The sequence below is a fragment of the Sarcophilus harrisii genome, chromosome 5 (genome assembly GCF_902635505.1).
Source record: "Sarcophilus harrisii chromosome 5, mSarHar1.11, whole genome shotgun sequence".
In the NCBI taxonomy this organism is placed as follows: Eukaryota; Metazoa; Chordata; class Mammalia; order Dasyuromorphia; family Dasyuridae; genus Sarcophilus; species Sarcophilus harrisii.
Genome location: NC_045430.1, coordinates 239,939,151 through 239,954,145, shown reverse-complemented (window position 1 = coordinate 239,954,145; position 14,995 = coordinate 239,939,151). Strand labels below are relative to the sequence as shown.

Genomic DNA, 14,995 nt, shown 5'->3' with positions numbered 1-14,995 from the left:
ATTATGCTAACATCTTTAGTTTCAAGATCTTTTTTTTTTCCTCTGGATTTTTAAAAGCTATTGCTGTAGCACTTATAGAACCAATTGCCAGATTACATTTTTACAATAGTTGTTTCCCAAGACTATGTCTAAAGGACATTGAATTGGAAACATTGCCATTCCCAAGGCTCTTGGGTTTTGTTACAAAGATAAGATTGAGATTTATACCCTTCAGGAAGCTTTATCTTAATGTCCCAGCACATAGTGATCCCTGCTTTCTCTGAAATCCTTGAGCCCTTTGTTTTTATCTTTTTCTTTTTAATTGATAACTACAGCATTAGTCCAGATGTAAGCTACCTTTAGAAAATAACTTCTGAACATTTTCCCAAAACCTGAGTGTGCAGTCTTGAATAGTTGTTAAGTATTTACAATAATTTTTTTATTGGATCCTCACAATAACACTGGAAGATAAGTGCTATTATTATCCCCATTTTACAGCTGAGGAAACTGAGGCAAACAGGTTAAATAATTTGCTCATGATCATACAGCTAGTAAGTGTCTGAGCCAGATTTGAACTCAGGTCTTCCTCACCCCATGCTCAGTGTACTGTCATCATCAGCAAATAGGGATAGTTTTACCTGTGTCATAAAGATGTAATTTTCAGGAAATTAGTCAATCAAAATTAGAAACACAAGATAGTAAATTATCAAAGTGTCCTGCCTGAGAATTTGGAAACTGTTCTAGGATGTATATTGTTTTGCTACTACTTCCTGGTTATCTGTTGGATTTTCTGGTGTACCATTCTTTTTCATTACTGAATTTAACAGATTATGGCTAATTGCTAAATTGAGTATTAAAGATTAAAACAATAAATCGATAGCATCAATTAGGAACTATAATGTTCCTTGTTTCTATATCAAAAAGTTTTGATTTTTAATTAACAACATATTCCCTAGTAAAACAACAAACAGGTTCACTTTTTAGTCAACCCTATTTCCCAAATGTCCTTTACCTTGCATTAAGATAATATGGTTATCTGTTGAAAGTTTCAACTTGACTCCATAGCATACTAATTTAATCTATCTGCTGCTTGGCTTGACTTATATCAATCAAGTCATGAAATAATTAAGTGCACACTCTCATTCCGGGCACTGTTTAATTCTTAGGATAACTAAAGTATAAAATATAGAGCTTGGCTTTAGAGAATCTACATTTTTATTAGGGAGACATGAATAACTAGGTATATATTAGATATATGAAGAATAGATAATTGAAAAGGGAAAGCTTTTAGAAGTTGAGAGTGAAATTTCTGTGATAGAAGGTATAGAGTATCTGTATTCTTTTATATCAATATTAGTTGTTATTGTTGTTGTTACTATTTGAGATGGTGCAAGTAGGCAAGTTAACTGAATTGCAGAGACCTGGAAATGAGTTAAGGGGAAAGAAGTCTGTAAAAGGTAGAAAGGGATCAGGTTGTAAAAAGCTTTAAATGTTAAATGGAGGACTTATTATTTGACCTGTAAATTATAAAAAGTCAAGTAAACTCATTTGCCAGAGAGAGTGGTGATTTGATTGTCTACACTTTAAGAAAAATCATTTTCACAAGTGAGTAGACAATAGATTCAAGTAGAGAGTGACTTTGGTGCAGGGAGACCAAGTTAACAGTCTTCTTGCAGTAGTGTAGGCCAAAGTTTCTTAAACTGTTTTGGGCACAAAGGGGTCACAAGTGGAAAATTTTAAGAAGCCTTGGTCTAGATAAAAGATGTTGAGTACCTGAACTCCATATGAATGGAAAGAGAAAGGAATATATTTGAAAGATGTTGACAAGCTAGAAAAACATGGTTGAATGAATAGTGATGAGATGAATGTGAGTATGGATTTGAGTATGTGATATTTGGTTGCAAGAAGGTTGGGAGATGGTGTAATTTTGGCATAAAAAAGATGCCAAATCTGGCAGTAATATGGGAATTCAAAAAAGAGAAGTTTTGTGGGATAATGAGTTCTATTTTAAGTATGTTGAGCTTGAAATGACTACAGGACATCCGGCTTGAAATATTCAAAAGGCAGTTGGATATGTGTGAGATTAACTCAGCAAAGAGATTAGAGTGGGATATATAGATCTGGAAATTACCTGCACTGGGATAATGGAATCTATGAGAGCAAATTAGTATAGAGTAAACCTAGAAGAGATGCCCAGAAAGTCTTGGGATGTCACTTAGTGCGATATAGATGAAGAACTAACAAAGGAAAATCTGAAGCAGTTGGAACAATGAGAAGAGAGCTGGTTAAGAACAGGGACACATAAAATTTATTATTGAGAGAGTATCCAAAATGACAGTCCTTGACAGTGTCAAATGCTTGAAGGGAAACCAAGTAGGATCAGGACTGAGAAAGGTCTCTTAGATTTAGTAACTAAATGGTCATTGATAGCTTTTGGAGACAGTGCTGAACTATGATATCCAGTGGATTTCTTGGCAGTCTCAGGGTCCTCAAGACATTCCATCCAGTCTTGCTATATGTGCAGGGTGCTATTTAATGTAAGAAGACAGATCTTTGAAGTGAGAGTCAAAATCTGATTTCTAGTTCTTGCTCTGCTGTTAATGAGCCATGTGAGATAGACAAGTCATTTAATCTTTCTGAGATAAAGATTTGTCATGCATAAATTAGAATTTGAAGTTCATGGTTTCTGTGATTTCTAACTTTTTTGTATATAATTGGAAACGATAACAAATGGGTTTTTGTTTTTTGTTTTTGTTTTTTTGCTGAGGCAATTGGGGTTAAGTGACTTGCCCAGGGACACACAGCAAGCTTGTGTTAAGTGTGAGAACAGATTTGAACACAGATCCTCCTGACTTCAGGGTTGAGACTCTATCTATTGTGCCACTTAGCTGCCCTGATAACAAATGTTTTAAAAATTTTATAGAAACTTAACTATTTTTGGAAAAAAATATGTTTACATTTTGATTATATGTACTCTTCATCATTAACGCCCATTTTTAGTCATTTATACTATATTTACTGATAGCATATGACTGGTTACAACATCTTATTGGTAAGACACAAATCACAGTATATATGTTACATCTGAACAAATCTGTGCTCTTGGTTACAATGAACAATTCTGATCTTATCACTACTGGGAAAATGTCCTGCTGGCAGTGGTTCAGTAGTGTTAACTTCATATGCATCTTGTTAATTTCTTGATGACAATGAGCTGTGTCCTGTATATTCTTTATTATTCTTAAAGTTATTTGATATTAGTATACTGAAACATTTAAAATATGTTGGTATTTATATGCTGTCTACTATTTAATTTTATAATTGTCAATTTTACTAGTTTTTTATTAATTGAGAGGACCATGGTTTTTGGTTTTTGTTTTTTGTTTTTTTTTAAACCAGGTATTAACAATATGGATACTGAACAGGCAAAACCAGCGATTTCTAAAGTAACACCTTTGCAACAAATGATTGCCTCATGTACTGGAGCTATTCTTACATCACTAATGGGTAAAAGGAATATCCAAATTTCAAATGTGGGAATTTCTGTAACTTTGTGAAAAGGATATTAAATGGGAGATGAGGAACCTTGGTGCTAATGAATGCCCACTGTGTAGGGTTGATATAGAGATCAATAACATATTTGGTACTTGTAAAATAAAAAGCTAAAAACAATTAAAAAAATGAAATAGTGAGAAAAAACTGAAATGAATAATTGGTCATTTTCCTAATTCAGTTAAACATTAAGGAAAAAATAATATATCCTCCATATGGAGGATATGGATCCTCCATATATCCAAGAAAGCCGAAATGACTTTCTTGCTTTCTTTCTATATATATGGATATATCCATATCCATCCTTAAAACCTTATAGGAGAAATAAAATCTGTACACAGATAATTATGATAGAATATGAAACAGTATAAGAGTATTAAGTATAAGAGTAACACAGTCATAATGTTTTGATAAATCAAAGAATGAAGAGTTAATGTGATAGTTTTGAAACTTAATCATAGTATTGTAAGCTTAGAGCTAGACGGGTCTTTAAGTCCAACCCCCTCATTTTGTAGGTAGTGAGACTAAGGTCCAAAAGTTAAATGAGTTTTCCTGAATCATAGCACTGGTAACTCAGGTTTTCCTGATAATCAAGTACAGGATTTGTGAATGCTATACCATGCAGCTTTTCAATCATCTTAGCCCTTATTTTTTTCTTCCATAAGTCTAGAATATAGACTAGAATTATATATAGTCTAGAATTTTGATTGTATAATGACAGATGACTAAATACTCATAGTACAAAAATGTCATTTGTTTGCATTAACACAAAGTAGTTTTTTAAACCACTTTGGTCCACAATGACAAAGATATAATTGAATTTTAATATCTAATTTGTTTAAAACATATAACAGATAAAAGCAAGTAAAAATCCTTGTAATATACATTCTTAATGACAACTTCCTGACTTTTGAAGTGGTTATTTATACTTGAACCTGACTATACTGTCATTAATTAAACATTCTCCTGCCAAAATTTTCACAAATATAATAGCATGACATGATGATAGAATTATTTTTTAACTCTTCAGTTTAAATTTTCTTCCTCTTTGTCATAACTTATTATTTTAATCAGTTTAATTTTAATCAGGGAAATAATAATGTGAAATTGTGACTTCTTGAATGTTTGAGCAGAATTGTGAAAACTTTTATTTTGTTTTAAAGAACTTTTTTTTCCATGTACAGTATATTGAGTCAATTTTAGGTACTAATAAATTGATAGAATCCATACTGTAGTTAAAATTTTTGGGTTTTTTTTTTTAATTTTAGAGTACAGTTTAGTGTTTGGGAGAGAATTTTCACCTTAGTTCTTCTCTGTGCTTCTCTGTGAAAAAGATTGAAAATGGTGCAAGTTAAATGTTATTTAGAAGTTATAGACTTCTGAGAGGATTTTTTTTTAAATTATCTTTTATAGAAATCTTATAAGAATTAATGTTGTATGATGCTATATTTTGAGAAGAATTTCTAGTTAATTAAAGGTATTACCTATCCTCTAATTGCTATTTATATGTTTTTTTAGTGACACCTTTGGATGTTGTTAAAATTCGTCTCCAACTTCAGAACAACCCTTATTCCAAAAGTATGTACAATTTTAAAGTTATATGTAAAAATTATGGGATTTTTTATTGTACCAAATTCATTTGTATTTATATGTTAATCCTTCTTTTTTTCTTAGCCGTAGTAAAGTTTCTTCATTGTTACCATAATCTCAAAGTTGTTATTAATTAAGTGGCACAGTGGATAGAATGCTGCACCTGGGGAGAGAAAGACCTAAGTTCAGAACAATCCTCAAACACTTATTAGTTGTATGCATCTGGACAAACCACTTAACCTAAGCTGGCTTTCATTTTCTCATTTATAAAATGGAGATAATCATATTATCTTTCTTTAAGGGTTGTTAGGAGAATCAAATGAGATTATATTTATAAAGTGCTTTGCAAATCTCTAAAAGTATTATATATAAATTGCTTATTATCTTTATTATTAATACTATTGTTATTCTGTGACACCTTATACTGACTCTTCCTTCTTATTTGGTCACTTTAGTGTTTCCCTCAAACACCTGACTTACCAAATCATTAGCCTGAACCAGCAGAAAGTGTATTTTCATCCTATCTCATCCACACATAAGGAAGAACATACTTGTCCTCACTTCATACCTATTCTACCTCTGTGGTCAAGAACTCCCAATTCTGATCATTGACTACAAGCTTCTATTCTCACATCTCTCTTACTGCTTCACTCCTTAACCAGGAGTTCTCTGCCTTCAGTCTGTTTGGTTGTTTTTATTTGTTTGTTTTAACATTTTTGTCAAAATGCTTTCCAATTTTCCTAGCAGTTATCAAACAGGAATTCATTTCCCCTTTAATTTATATTCATAAGAATTCAACAGCAACAAATAACTGTAGGTAACCTTACAGAATTGTGGTGAACAAAGTATCTTTACTAGTCTGAAAGTAAGTTATGTTGATCCTAGAATACCTCTTCAGTGAGGATTAGAGGCTAATACTACTTAAGGAATAGAACAGGGTAGGGTGGAAAAAACACATGATTTGAAGTCCCTATTTCTGGAGTCTCTGGGTATGAATCCTTGATCCCTGATTTGGGGCTTTTTGAACATTGGATTCATTCAATTGTTTCTTTTCCAAACTTGCTTATTATGCCCTTTGTGCAGTGCACACTGTGTTCCAGCCGAAATGACTTTCTTGCTTTCTTTCTATACTTGGAATTTTAAAACCTGCTTCCAACTTTGCACAGGATGCCCTTTTACCTAAAGTGCATTCATTCTTTACCTTTACCTCCTAGAATCTTTGGCTTTCTTGAGAATTCTCAGCTCATATGCCACCTTCCTGTGGGAATCCTTTCCCAATCTTTTTCTAGTCTCTCCTTCCTCAGATCATTATGTTACATATTTTATTTTCCTCCTTCCCACTAGAATCTAGAGGTCAGTTTTTGTTTTCTTTTTGCTTCTCCAGCACATGATACAATGCCCTACTCATGAAATATCTTAATACATTCTTATTTGATTGAATTGCGAAGTTGCCAGGTCTAGGAATATCAATTTGAATGTAATTGTAAAAGTTATAAAGAGAGTAATATGAAAGTTGTCCAGATTGTGAAAAGCTTTAAATGCCAATAGAAGAATTTGTATTTTATTCGATCTTAAGCAAAGGAATGACATGGTGAGACTGAAGTTTTTAGAAAGATGTATATAGGTATAGCCCTTTAAGAATCATCGAAAGGTGCTAAAATTTAGAATGAAATAAGGGAGGAAAAGAATGGTAAGGACAACAACAATAAAAAATTGTTTTTGTTTTACAATGGGAAAAGGAACATCAAGGAAGGATAGGAACAATGGTTGGCAAGGGTGGGGCAATTATAATATAGCAGAGAGAAGGGAGAGTTGTTCAACTCTTATTTTGCTTCTCTTTTTTTATACCAAGAAAAATAATGTCTAGACTAGAGAATACAAAAAAGTAGCTAGTAAGATATTAGTGCCCACAGATAAGTAAGGAAGATGGTAAGATGCCACTTCTGTTCCCTTAATGAGTTCAAGTTACTGTTCCATTCTCACTTAGTAAAAGCCAGGTCTTCCTGGCTCAATAGCCATCTTTCCACTTTACCACATTGCCTTTCAGAAAGAGATATTTAATAGTAAATTCAAAGTCTTACACTTGTGAAATTGATTTTATAATTCAAGTTCAGGATAGAGTAGGTACAGCTAGATAACATTCTGAAAAAGCCTCATGCATTTTAGTGCTCTGCAAGCCCAATATATACATACTTTGTCACATGGCAGCCAAAAACAGATAATGTCATCTTAAGCTGCATTAAAAAAAACCCCAGGCTTCCAGGACAGTGGAGATGGACAACCTGTTCAGATTTTCCCTATTCAGACAATTTGTGGATGTAGTGTATTGTTCATTCTAGATGATTAGCACAATTGTTGAATAAGGAACAAACAGAATGATGAAAGGATTGGTGAAAGAGACTGGGAATGTTCATATTGGAGAAAAGAGGCTATAGTTACCTTCAAGTATTTCAAGAGCTTTCATGTGTACTAGGAGTAAGATTTGTTCTGCTTGGACTGAGTAGACTTAACATCACTGGACAGGTGTTGTTTTAAAAAAAAAAGTAAATTTCTTTTTGATTCAAGGAAAATTTCCTAACTAGATTTGTCTGGAACTGGAATAAGCTGTCTGAGGAGGTAGTGGGATCCTCCTCATCAAAGATCTCTAAGTAAAACTGAATAACCTTTGTTAGCGCTAATGCAGAGGTTTTTCTTGTTCAAATATAGGTTGAATTCGATGGTCTTTGGGGTCCTTTACAGTTCTGCCAGTTGCAATTGTCTGATCAGAAGTTAATTTTGTGTCTGCAAGTAAACTTTCAGGTGGATATCTCTAAAGGGAATGCCATTATTTGAAATGATTTCTGGTATTTTTCATTAGGAAGATGTTTTTTATATTGTAATGGATTGATGGATCATCTACATTTCTGTGACGAGGGTAGCAACAAAGCATGGTACAAGAAGCCTGGCCGCTTCAGAGGAACATTGGTAAGGAAATTACTCTAAATAATAATTTTCCATTGTTAAGTCCTATATTGTGATGTTAAGTTAAATCGCATCATCATTTCTCAGTTCTGTTAGTGGAAATTAGAAAGGATCACAAAAATCTCCTCCACTGCCTGTGACAGTTACTTATGTTCTTGGGCCTCAAATTCCTCATTTCTAAAGAGGAGTTGGACTATATGGCTTAAGATCTGTGAACCTCAGTGCCTTTCTGTTCATTCTTTTGTTTACATTCTCATTGTTCTGTTTATGGTTTTTCCATATGCATTCTACTGCTTGAAGATTTCTTTATTTCTCCTCCATTATTTATTTTGGGAAATATGGACGTCTTGCTTAGGGCAGAGTAAAGTTTGAAAGATAATTTAGTAAGGAGAGAAAAAGCAAGAAGGTGTTAAAAATTAAGATTAAAGAGATTAACTTGAATGCCTTTTTAATTTTCCCTTTTTCACTCAAGTTTGATTCCTACTGGACTGATTTATTTACTCTCTCAGAATCTTAGTTTCCTAGTCTGTAAATTAAGGAAGTTGGAATACATAATTTCCATTGTTTTTTCCAGCACTAATATTCGATGCATCTCTAATTTTGTAACTTTGCAGTCTTTGTAGTGTGAATAATTGATTGACATGTTATATATTCTTTGGGAAGGCATTGTGTAGTGGATAGAAACTGGGATTGAGGGCATCTCTCTGATACGTATTGGCAGCTTGACCCTGGGCAAATCCATTAATCTTTCAATCCCCCAAGCAGCTCTTTCAAGACTTTTAAGTAATAGAATAAGTTGAAGATTTGCATTAGTACTAGAAATTTCCTTATTGAGGGATTTGCTGTACAAATGAAAGCACAAATCTAAACAAAACAAGTAATTATACGATACATCCCTATTAAAAGAAAGCAAAGCTCAAAAATCTAAGAAATAAATGCCAACTGATATATAGGCCAGTGGCTGCTATCACACACCTTTATGCCACTTTTTTGAACTCCTTTGCAAGTTTGTTACCTGAATCCCTAGTCCCACCACTACTATATAGGCAAATCATTAAACATAATCCCTGTCTTCAGGGATGGGCACAGGACAACTATGTGCATGGCACATAGTAGGTTTTAATAAATGTCTACTAACTGACATATGGACTGCATGTAAATGATAATTGAGGGTCAAATCTTCAGTTCTTTATACATCTTTATTTAGCTAGTCTCCAATTATTACAGATATTTTGTTTCTAAGGTTTTTTTTCCTATGATTTTTTAAATTTCTATTTGTATTTATTTCTATTATTTTTTTCCTTGTCAGTGGTCTTAGTAGCACTGTCACTGTGTCAAGGGATATGAAATATGCATATGAAATTTCAGTTTTATGGCTCATATTCTCCAATGCCATATTGACCTTTATATTGAGAACAGAAATAAATACAGAAATCCAGTGAAAGATAAACTACTGAGAGTACGGCTGAGAAAATTATAAGACTTAAATATAAAAATTCTGTAAAAAGGTAATGATAGTACCGAGCCTTTGAGGTCATTGTGAAGATAAAATGAGTTTACATTGTTTAATTTTTTGCAAACCTCAAAACACTATATAGATGTTATTGTCACAGCTCTTGGGTTCCTATCTCACCTCTGACACTTATTACTCTTGGGATCTTGGGCAATTTCACCTTTGTGAGCCTCAGTTTTATTGTTTTTTTAAATGAAAGCATTGGATTAGATGGCCTCTGAGGTCCCTTCCCATTTGAAATCTATAATCTTATGATATATTTTCCCCTAGATAACTAGTAAGGTATACAGATACCTTTCAGGAGGGGAAATGTACACGTTTGCCAACAATTGCAAAGGTTGTTCCCCATCAGTAAGAAGAAAAATGCAAATTAAGGTAACTGAGCTTTCATTTCATACCCTATAAAATTGACAAAAATGATAAAAGGAGAAAAAAGTATTGGGGAGGTCATGACACTAATATCTGCTGTGGAGTGTTCCAACCATCCTAGAGAACAATTTGGAATTGTGTGGGAAAAATGAGTTTATATTTTGTGACCCACTGATACCCATTCAGTGGGCATTTACATCAAGATAGTCAAAGGCAGAAAAAAAAATTTTATATTTAACAAAGGAGAGCTATTGAAGTAGAATAGAGAGAAAGGTGGCCTCAGGAAGACCTTGAGTGAAGTCCTATCTTACTCTGAGTTAGGCAACTCTCTTTGACTGTAAGTTGTAGAGAAGGTGTCTACCTGCATTGGCAGGGAGGGAGTTATTTTGTGTTTTGTTTTTTTTTTCCTGCAGTAGTCATGTTGTGGAAAAAAAAGGGAGAGAAAGTAAAAAGCAACAAAAATAAAAATAGTATGCTTTGATCTGTGTCATTTCTTATAGAACAATAGTATTCCATTACATTCACATGCAATATGAATGAATTCATATTTTTTTGTTCAATCATTCCTCAATTGATGGACATCCATAGCAGGAGCTCTATATACCAATGAACTCATCAGTCCAGTCTTTAGATTATATATAAAACAGATATTAATAAAAACATCCTTTTTGATTAAAAAAAAGAAAAATGAAAACAAAATGGGTGGCCATTGATTGGTAGTAACTGAATAAATTTTTGTGTATCAATATAATGGAATCAGGTATTTCTCTCATTTCTACTTTTGCACAGTCAAGGAAAGCCTTGTTACCTTCTTACCTTTTACCTCTTAGAATTCCTAGATTCCTTCAAAACTAAGTTCCAGCACCTCTTGCTCCTATACAAGATCTTTCCTAACACTCTTTTTCTCAATTGGTACTGCTTCCTTCCCTTCCTTCCTCCCCGTCCCCCTCTCCCCCCATTCTCTTGTAGTTACTTTGTATGTAATTTCATATATGTGTGTATGTATATATGTATTTGTGTGTGTATGCAAGTACATGTACGAGTGTACGCATATGTGTATGCATACACACATATATAGGTATCTATATGTTCTTGTGTAAGCAGTTCCCATATAGAACGTAAGCTCTTTGAGATCAAAGACTGTTTTAGTTTTTGTAATTTCCAGTTCCTAGCACAATGCTTCACACTTAGAAAGCAATTACTTAATGCTTGTTAGTGGATTGATAAATATGCCTTAACTTATTAGACTTTGAGTTTGAACAATTTTTCAAGTGGTTATTTAAAAAGTGTTTCTCACCTGAGCAGCTCATCCTTGGGCGGGATACCAACCCTTTGTCTAGGATCCCCACCCTGTACTGTGTTTGTACAACCCTGCCTTCTTTCCTACTGCTATATATATCTGTACTATTGCACCCATTAAAATGAGGCTTGATCAGAAAAAAATAAAAAAATAAAAAGTGTTTCTTTTGAGGACTTTTTGTTCTTAACCATTTCTGATCAGGCCACTCTGTGGGAAGGGTTCCAGCTGTACTTCACACACAGGGCTCAACAACTCTGCAGATATCTTTTCTTCCTGATTACTCCTGCTTGCCCTACATAAGCATTCTTCTGTCTCCTTTTATGTAAAGTTCATCATTTTGTGTTCTCTTCCTCATTGGAATGTAAGCTACGTGAATGTAACCATATATAATATAAGTTTTCTTTGCTTTTATTTTTATCTCCAGTATAAAATATACCTGGTATTTAATAAATACATTTCTTTCCATATTTGACTACCTGCCCTTTAAATTCTTTGAAATACAATCAATGCTGTGTAGCTGTTCACCTTTGTCACAAACTTATCCCCAATATTCACACCCTATTATTGACACCCTAACAGTAAGTTCAGAATAAGGTTCAGAATAGTTTTCTATAAGTCACTCTTTGAAGAAATAAAACTTAAGAAATTGTTAGCTGCTCAAGTTTTGCTGTAGCTTCCCCTCCCCTCCAGTGATGTATAATGGAAGTTTCCCATTGTTATTATATCATTCCTTTGTGCCAGATTTAATTTATTCTCTGAACTTATTTTTTTTTTCTATTTGTTCAATATTTAGCATGCTTTGATCGCATGTGAGTTTTATTTCTGGCTCTATTGATTTTCATCTCAATGATCTCTACTCCAACTTCACATTGTATGTATCTGGACTTTCTCTCACAAATGTCTACTAGTGTTTCCTCCTCCATTATCTTTTTACCTATCCTACTTCTCTTGAGTAAAGTATATACTTACAAAATCATGTGTCAGTTAGGGTCTAATCCCATCAAGTTTAAAGGGTGAGTTCAAATTCTTTTCTTTGTGACAAAATCTCTAGTTCACCTTGCTTTTTAGCCATGTTTGAACAGAACATAAACATCTGAAGTTTTATTCACGACTCCTTTCTTGGATTTTGTTTCTTAAAAATTTCAATTATACTTCTTATTTCCACATTGTAGCTACTTCTCATGGTATTTGACTCGATGGCTGTTTTCTGTCTTTATTTATTGCTGTGAAGTATCCCATTTGCTATTTTGGTTATTATGGTAGGTGTGAATCAATTTGAATAATCTGACCACTTTTAGTATATTAGTTTGATCTAGCCATGAAATGGAATAATTCTCCACTAGACTTTTAAAAAATTTTGTTAATTTTTATTATCAATTGATTTTCACTGGATTTTATTTGTCTTGTAATACCCCATCACTTAGCACATTTTGTCATTGTTGTAAATAGTGTTTGCTTTTCAATTTCTTTTCTTTTTTTTTTGTTAGTGATTAAAAAGGATTGTTTTTGTCAGTTGACCTTATATATTTTTATTTTGCTGAAGCAATTTATTATCCTGTTTTTGGCTGACTTTTGGGATTTCTAAATAGCCATCGCAAGAGCCGCAAATTGGAGATGATATAATTTCTTCTTTATACCTTTTCCCTCAGTTTTTTTTTTCTTTTCTCATATTTCTGATGTAGAATCATAATGATAAAAGTAGCTTTTACTACTTTACTATTCTTTGTAGACTATTATCTACTATTTCTTTATTTTAATGCTATTTTTTTAGTTTCAGATTATTTTTAATCTTATTAAAGAAAATCCTATCTTAAAATGTATTTCTGTCAGATGCTTTTCCTGAAGTTAATTGATAGATAATTTATGCATTTTCTTACTACTAAAATATTAAATTGATTAGGAAATCTTGAATCATCCTTGAAATCCTGGAATTAATATTTGATCACAAAAAATGGTTATTAATAATAACAGCTGTATATTTGGTAATAATGTAGCACTTTAAGATTTGCAAAGTGCTTTATAGTTATTATTTTATTCTCACAATAACCCTTTTGAAATTGGTGCTATTATTATTCTCCTTTTCCACATAAAGAGACTAAGACTGAAAGAGATTGTGACTTGCCCAGAATCATATAACTAGTTAAATTCCTAGTGAGGAAGAATTTTAAAGTCTTCTGACTCTTAAGTTCTTGATATATGGCTGTATTCTTCTTGGCAGTGTATAGGTAATATTTTGTGTTGGTGTTTATAAATTAATACTATAGACCTATATTCTTACTTTCCCATCTATATCTATCTTATCTATGTGTTTGTCTGTCTATCTATCACTACAAAAAAGCAACTTAACAAAGATATTAGTAGGGAAAAGGGAAACTTTCAAAAGTGGTATGCTAAGTAGACCTCGTTTTTAACATCCACAGTTTATTAAAAGAGCAGAAAATATAAGGAATGTCACTAAGGATACTATCAATTAGAGAAACAGAGATAAAGAAAGAAGTGAGCCACACAAGAGGTTCAGAATGGGATTCTCAAAGTTATACTGCTTGGTATACATAGAGTACCTAGAGTGGATAGTTATGGGAGTGACTAAGGCTGGAATTGATTCTGGCAATAAGGAAAGTCATCTGTATGGTGGTTGATTTTGCTTTTTTGTGTTGTGAGTGATGATTATTTTTTTCTGAATGTACGTGTATAATAAATCAGAATAACAAAATATTAGAGTGGAAGAAGCCTTAGAAATCAATTAATTCAGTTGCTTGAGGGAAATGATTTGGCACATATAATACAACTTATAAATGGCAGAAATCTTTCTAATACTAATTCAGTGTTGTTATTTTTATATTTTAGAGGAGGTAGTTTTTTTTTTAACAGGTGAAAAAAAAATTTAAATTACAAAGTAGATTAACAAAAACTCTGTGTGTGTGTGTGTGTGTGTGTGTGTAAGAGAGAGAGAGACAGACAGACAGACAGAGACAGAGAGACAAACAAGGTTCAGAAGAACATTATAAGATTATTGGTCATTCTTTTCCAATTACATTTTAGGATGCCTTTTCGAAAATTATTCGAAATGAGGGCATAAAATCCTTATGGAGTGGTCTGCCCCCTACACTGTGAGTTGGAATTTGATTTTTTTATATTACCTATGTTGTGTTTGTATGATGTTATGACAGTGAAATGAGCTAGAGATATATTTTAATAACATCATTACTTTATTTCATTTGTAAAAATATATAATATTACTAATTCTCTAGGATGGCTTGCCCTTCATACTGAAGAACTGAGATATATACGTATACACATATATATATGTATATTTTTGTATATATATATATAATAATAATATGAAATGTATTTTGATTTTACATTTCCTGTTCAGATAGCTTTCATTCTCTTAAAATTTCATAAAATAGTTGTTATACCATATGAATTAATATGTCTGCTATTTAAGTAACAAAGCTATTCTTTTAAAGTTGACAGGATCAAATTTTGTTTGTGGCATCAAGGGTAGGTGAGTTTTCCAGTCACATAGCTAATAACTAATGCCACCTGACTGTCATTCTTTCTATTAAATGTTATTATAGACTTTTCCCCTAAAAAATATTATCACTGAGGCCTTTTAAGTACCATATAGTTCTTTAGGTAGTTTACATAGTCAAGTTATAAATGTATTTTAGATGTTTATAAGAGTAATTTATAAGTTCCTGGTTTGAATAACATGCAAGATTTAATTA

The 14,995-nt window shown here is 32.6% G+C and overlaps 1 protein-coding gene across 1 annotated transcript in view; it reads left to right on the top strand.

Moving 5' to 3' along the window:
• Window positions 1–14,995, top strand: part of SLC25A40 (solute carrier family 25 member 40) — a 39,622-nt gene that overhangs the window by 8,323 nt on the left and 16,304 nt on the right. The window contains exons 2-5 of the mRNA XM_031939949.1: window positions 3,379–3,486; window positions 5,050–5,109; window positions 7,979–8,085; window positions 14,307–14,374. Coding sequence (XP_031795809.1) covers window positions 3,390–3,486; window positions 5,050–5,109; window positions 7,979–8,085; window positions 14,307–14,374 — 332 coding nt within the window. The 5' untranslated portion in view covers window positions 3,379–3,389. The remainder of the gene's footprint in view (window positions 1–3,378; window positions 3,487–5,049; window positions 5,110–7,978; window positions 8,086–14,306; window positions 14,375–14,995) is intronic.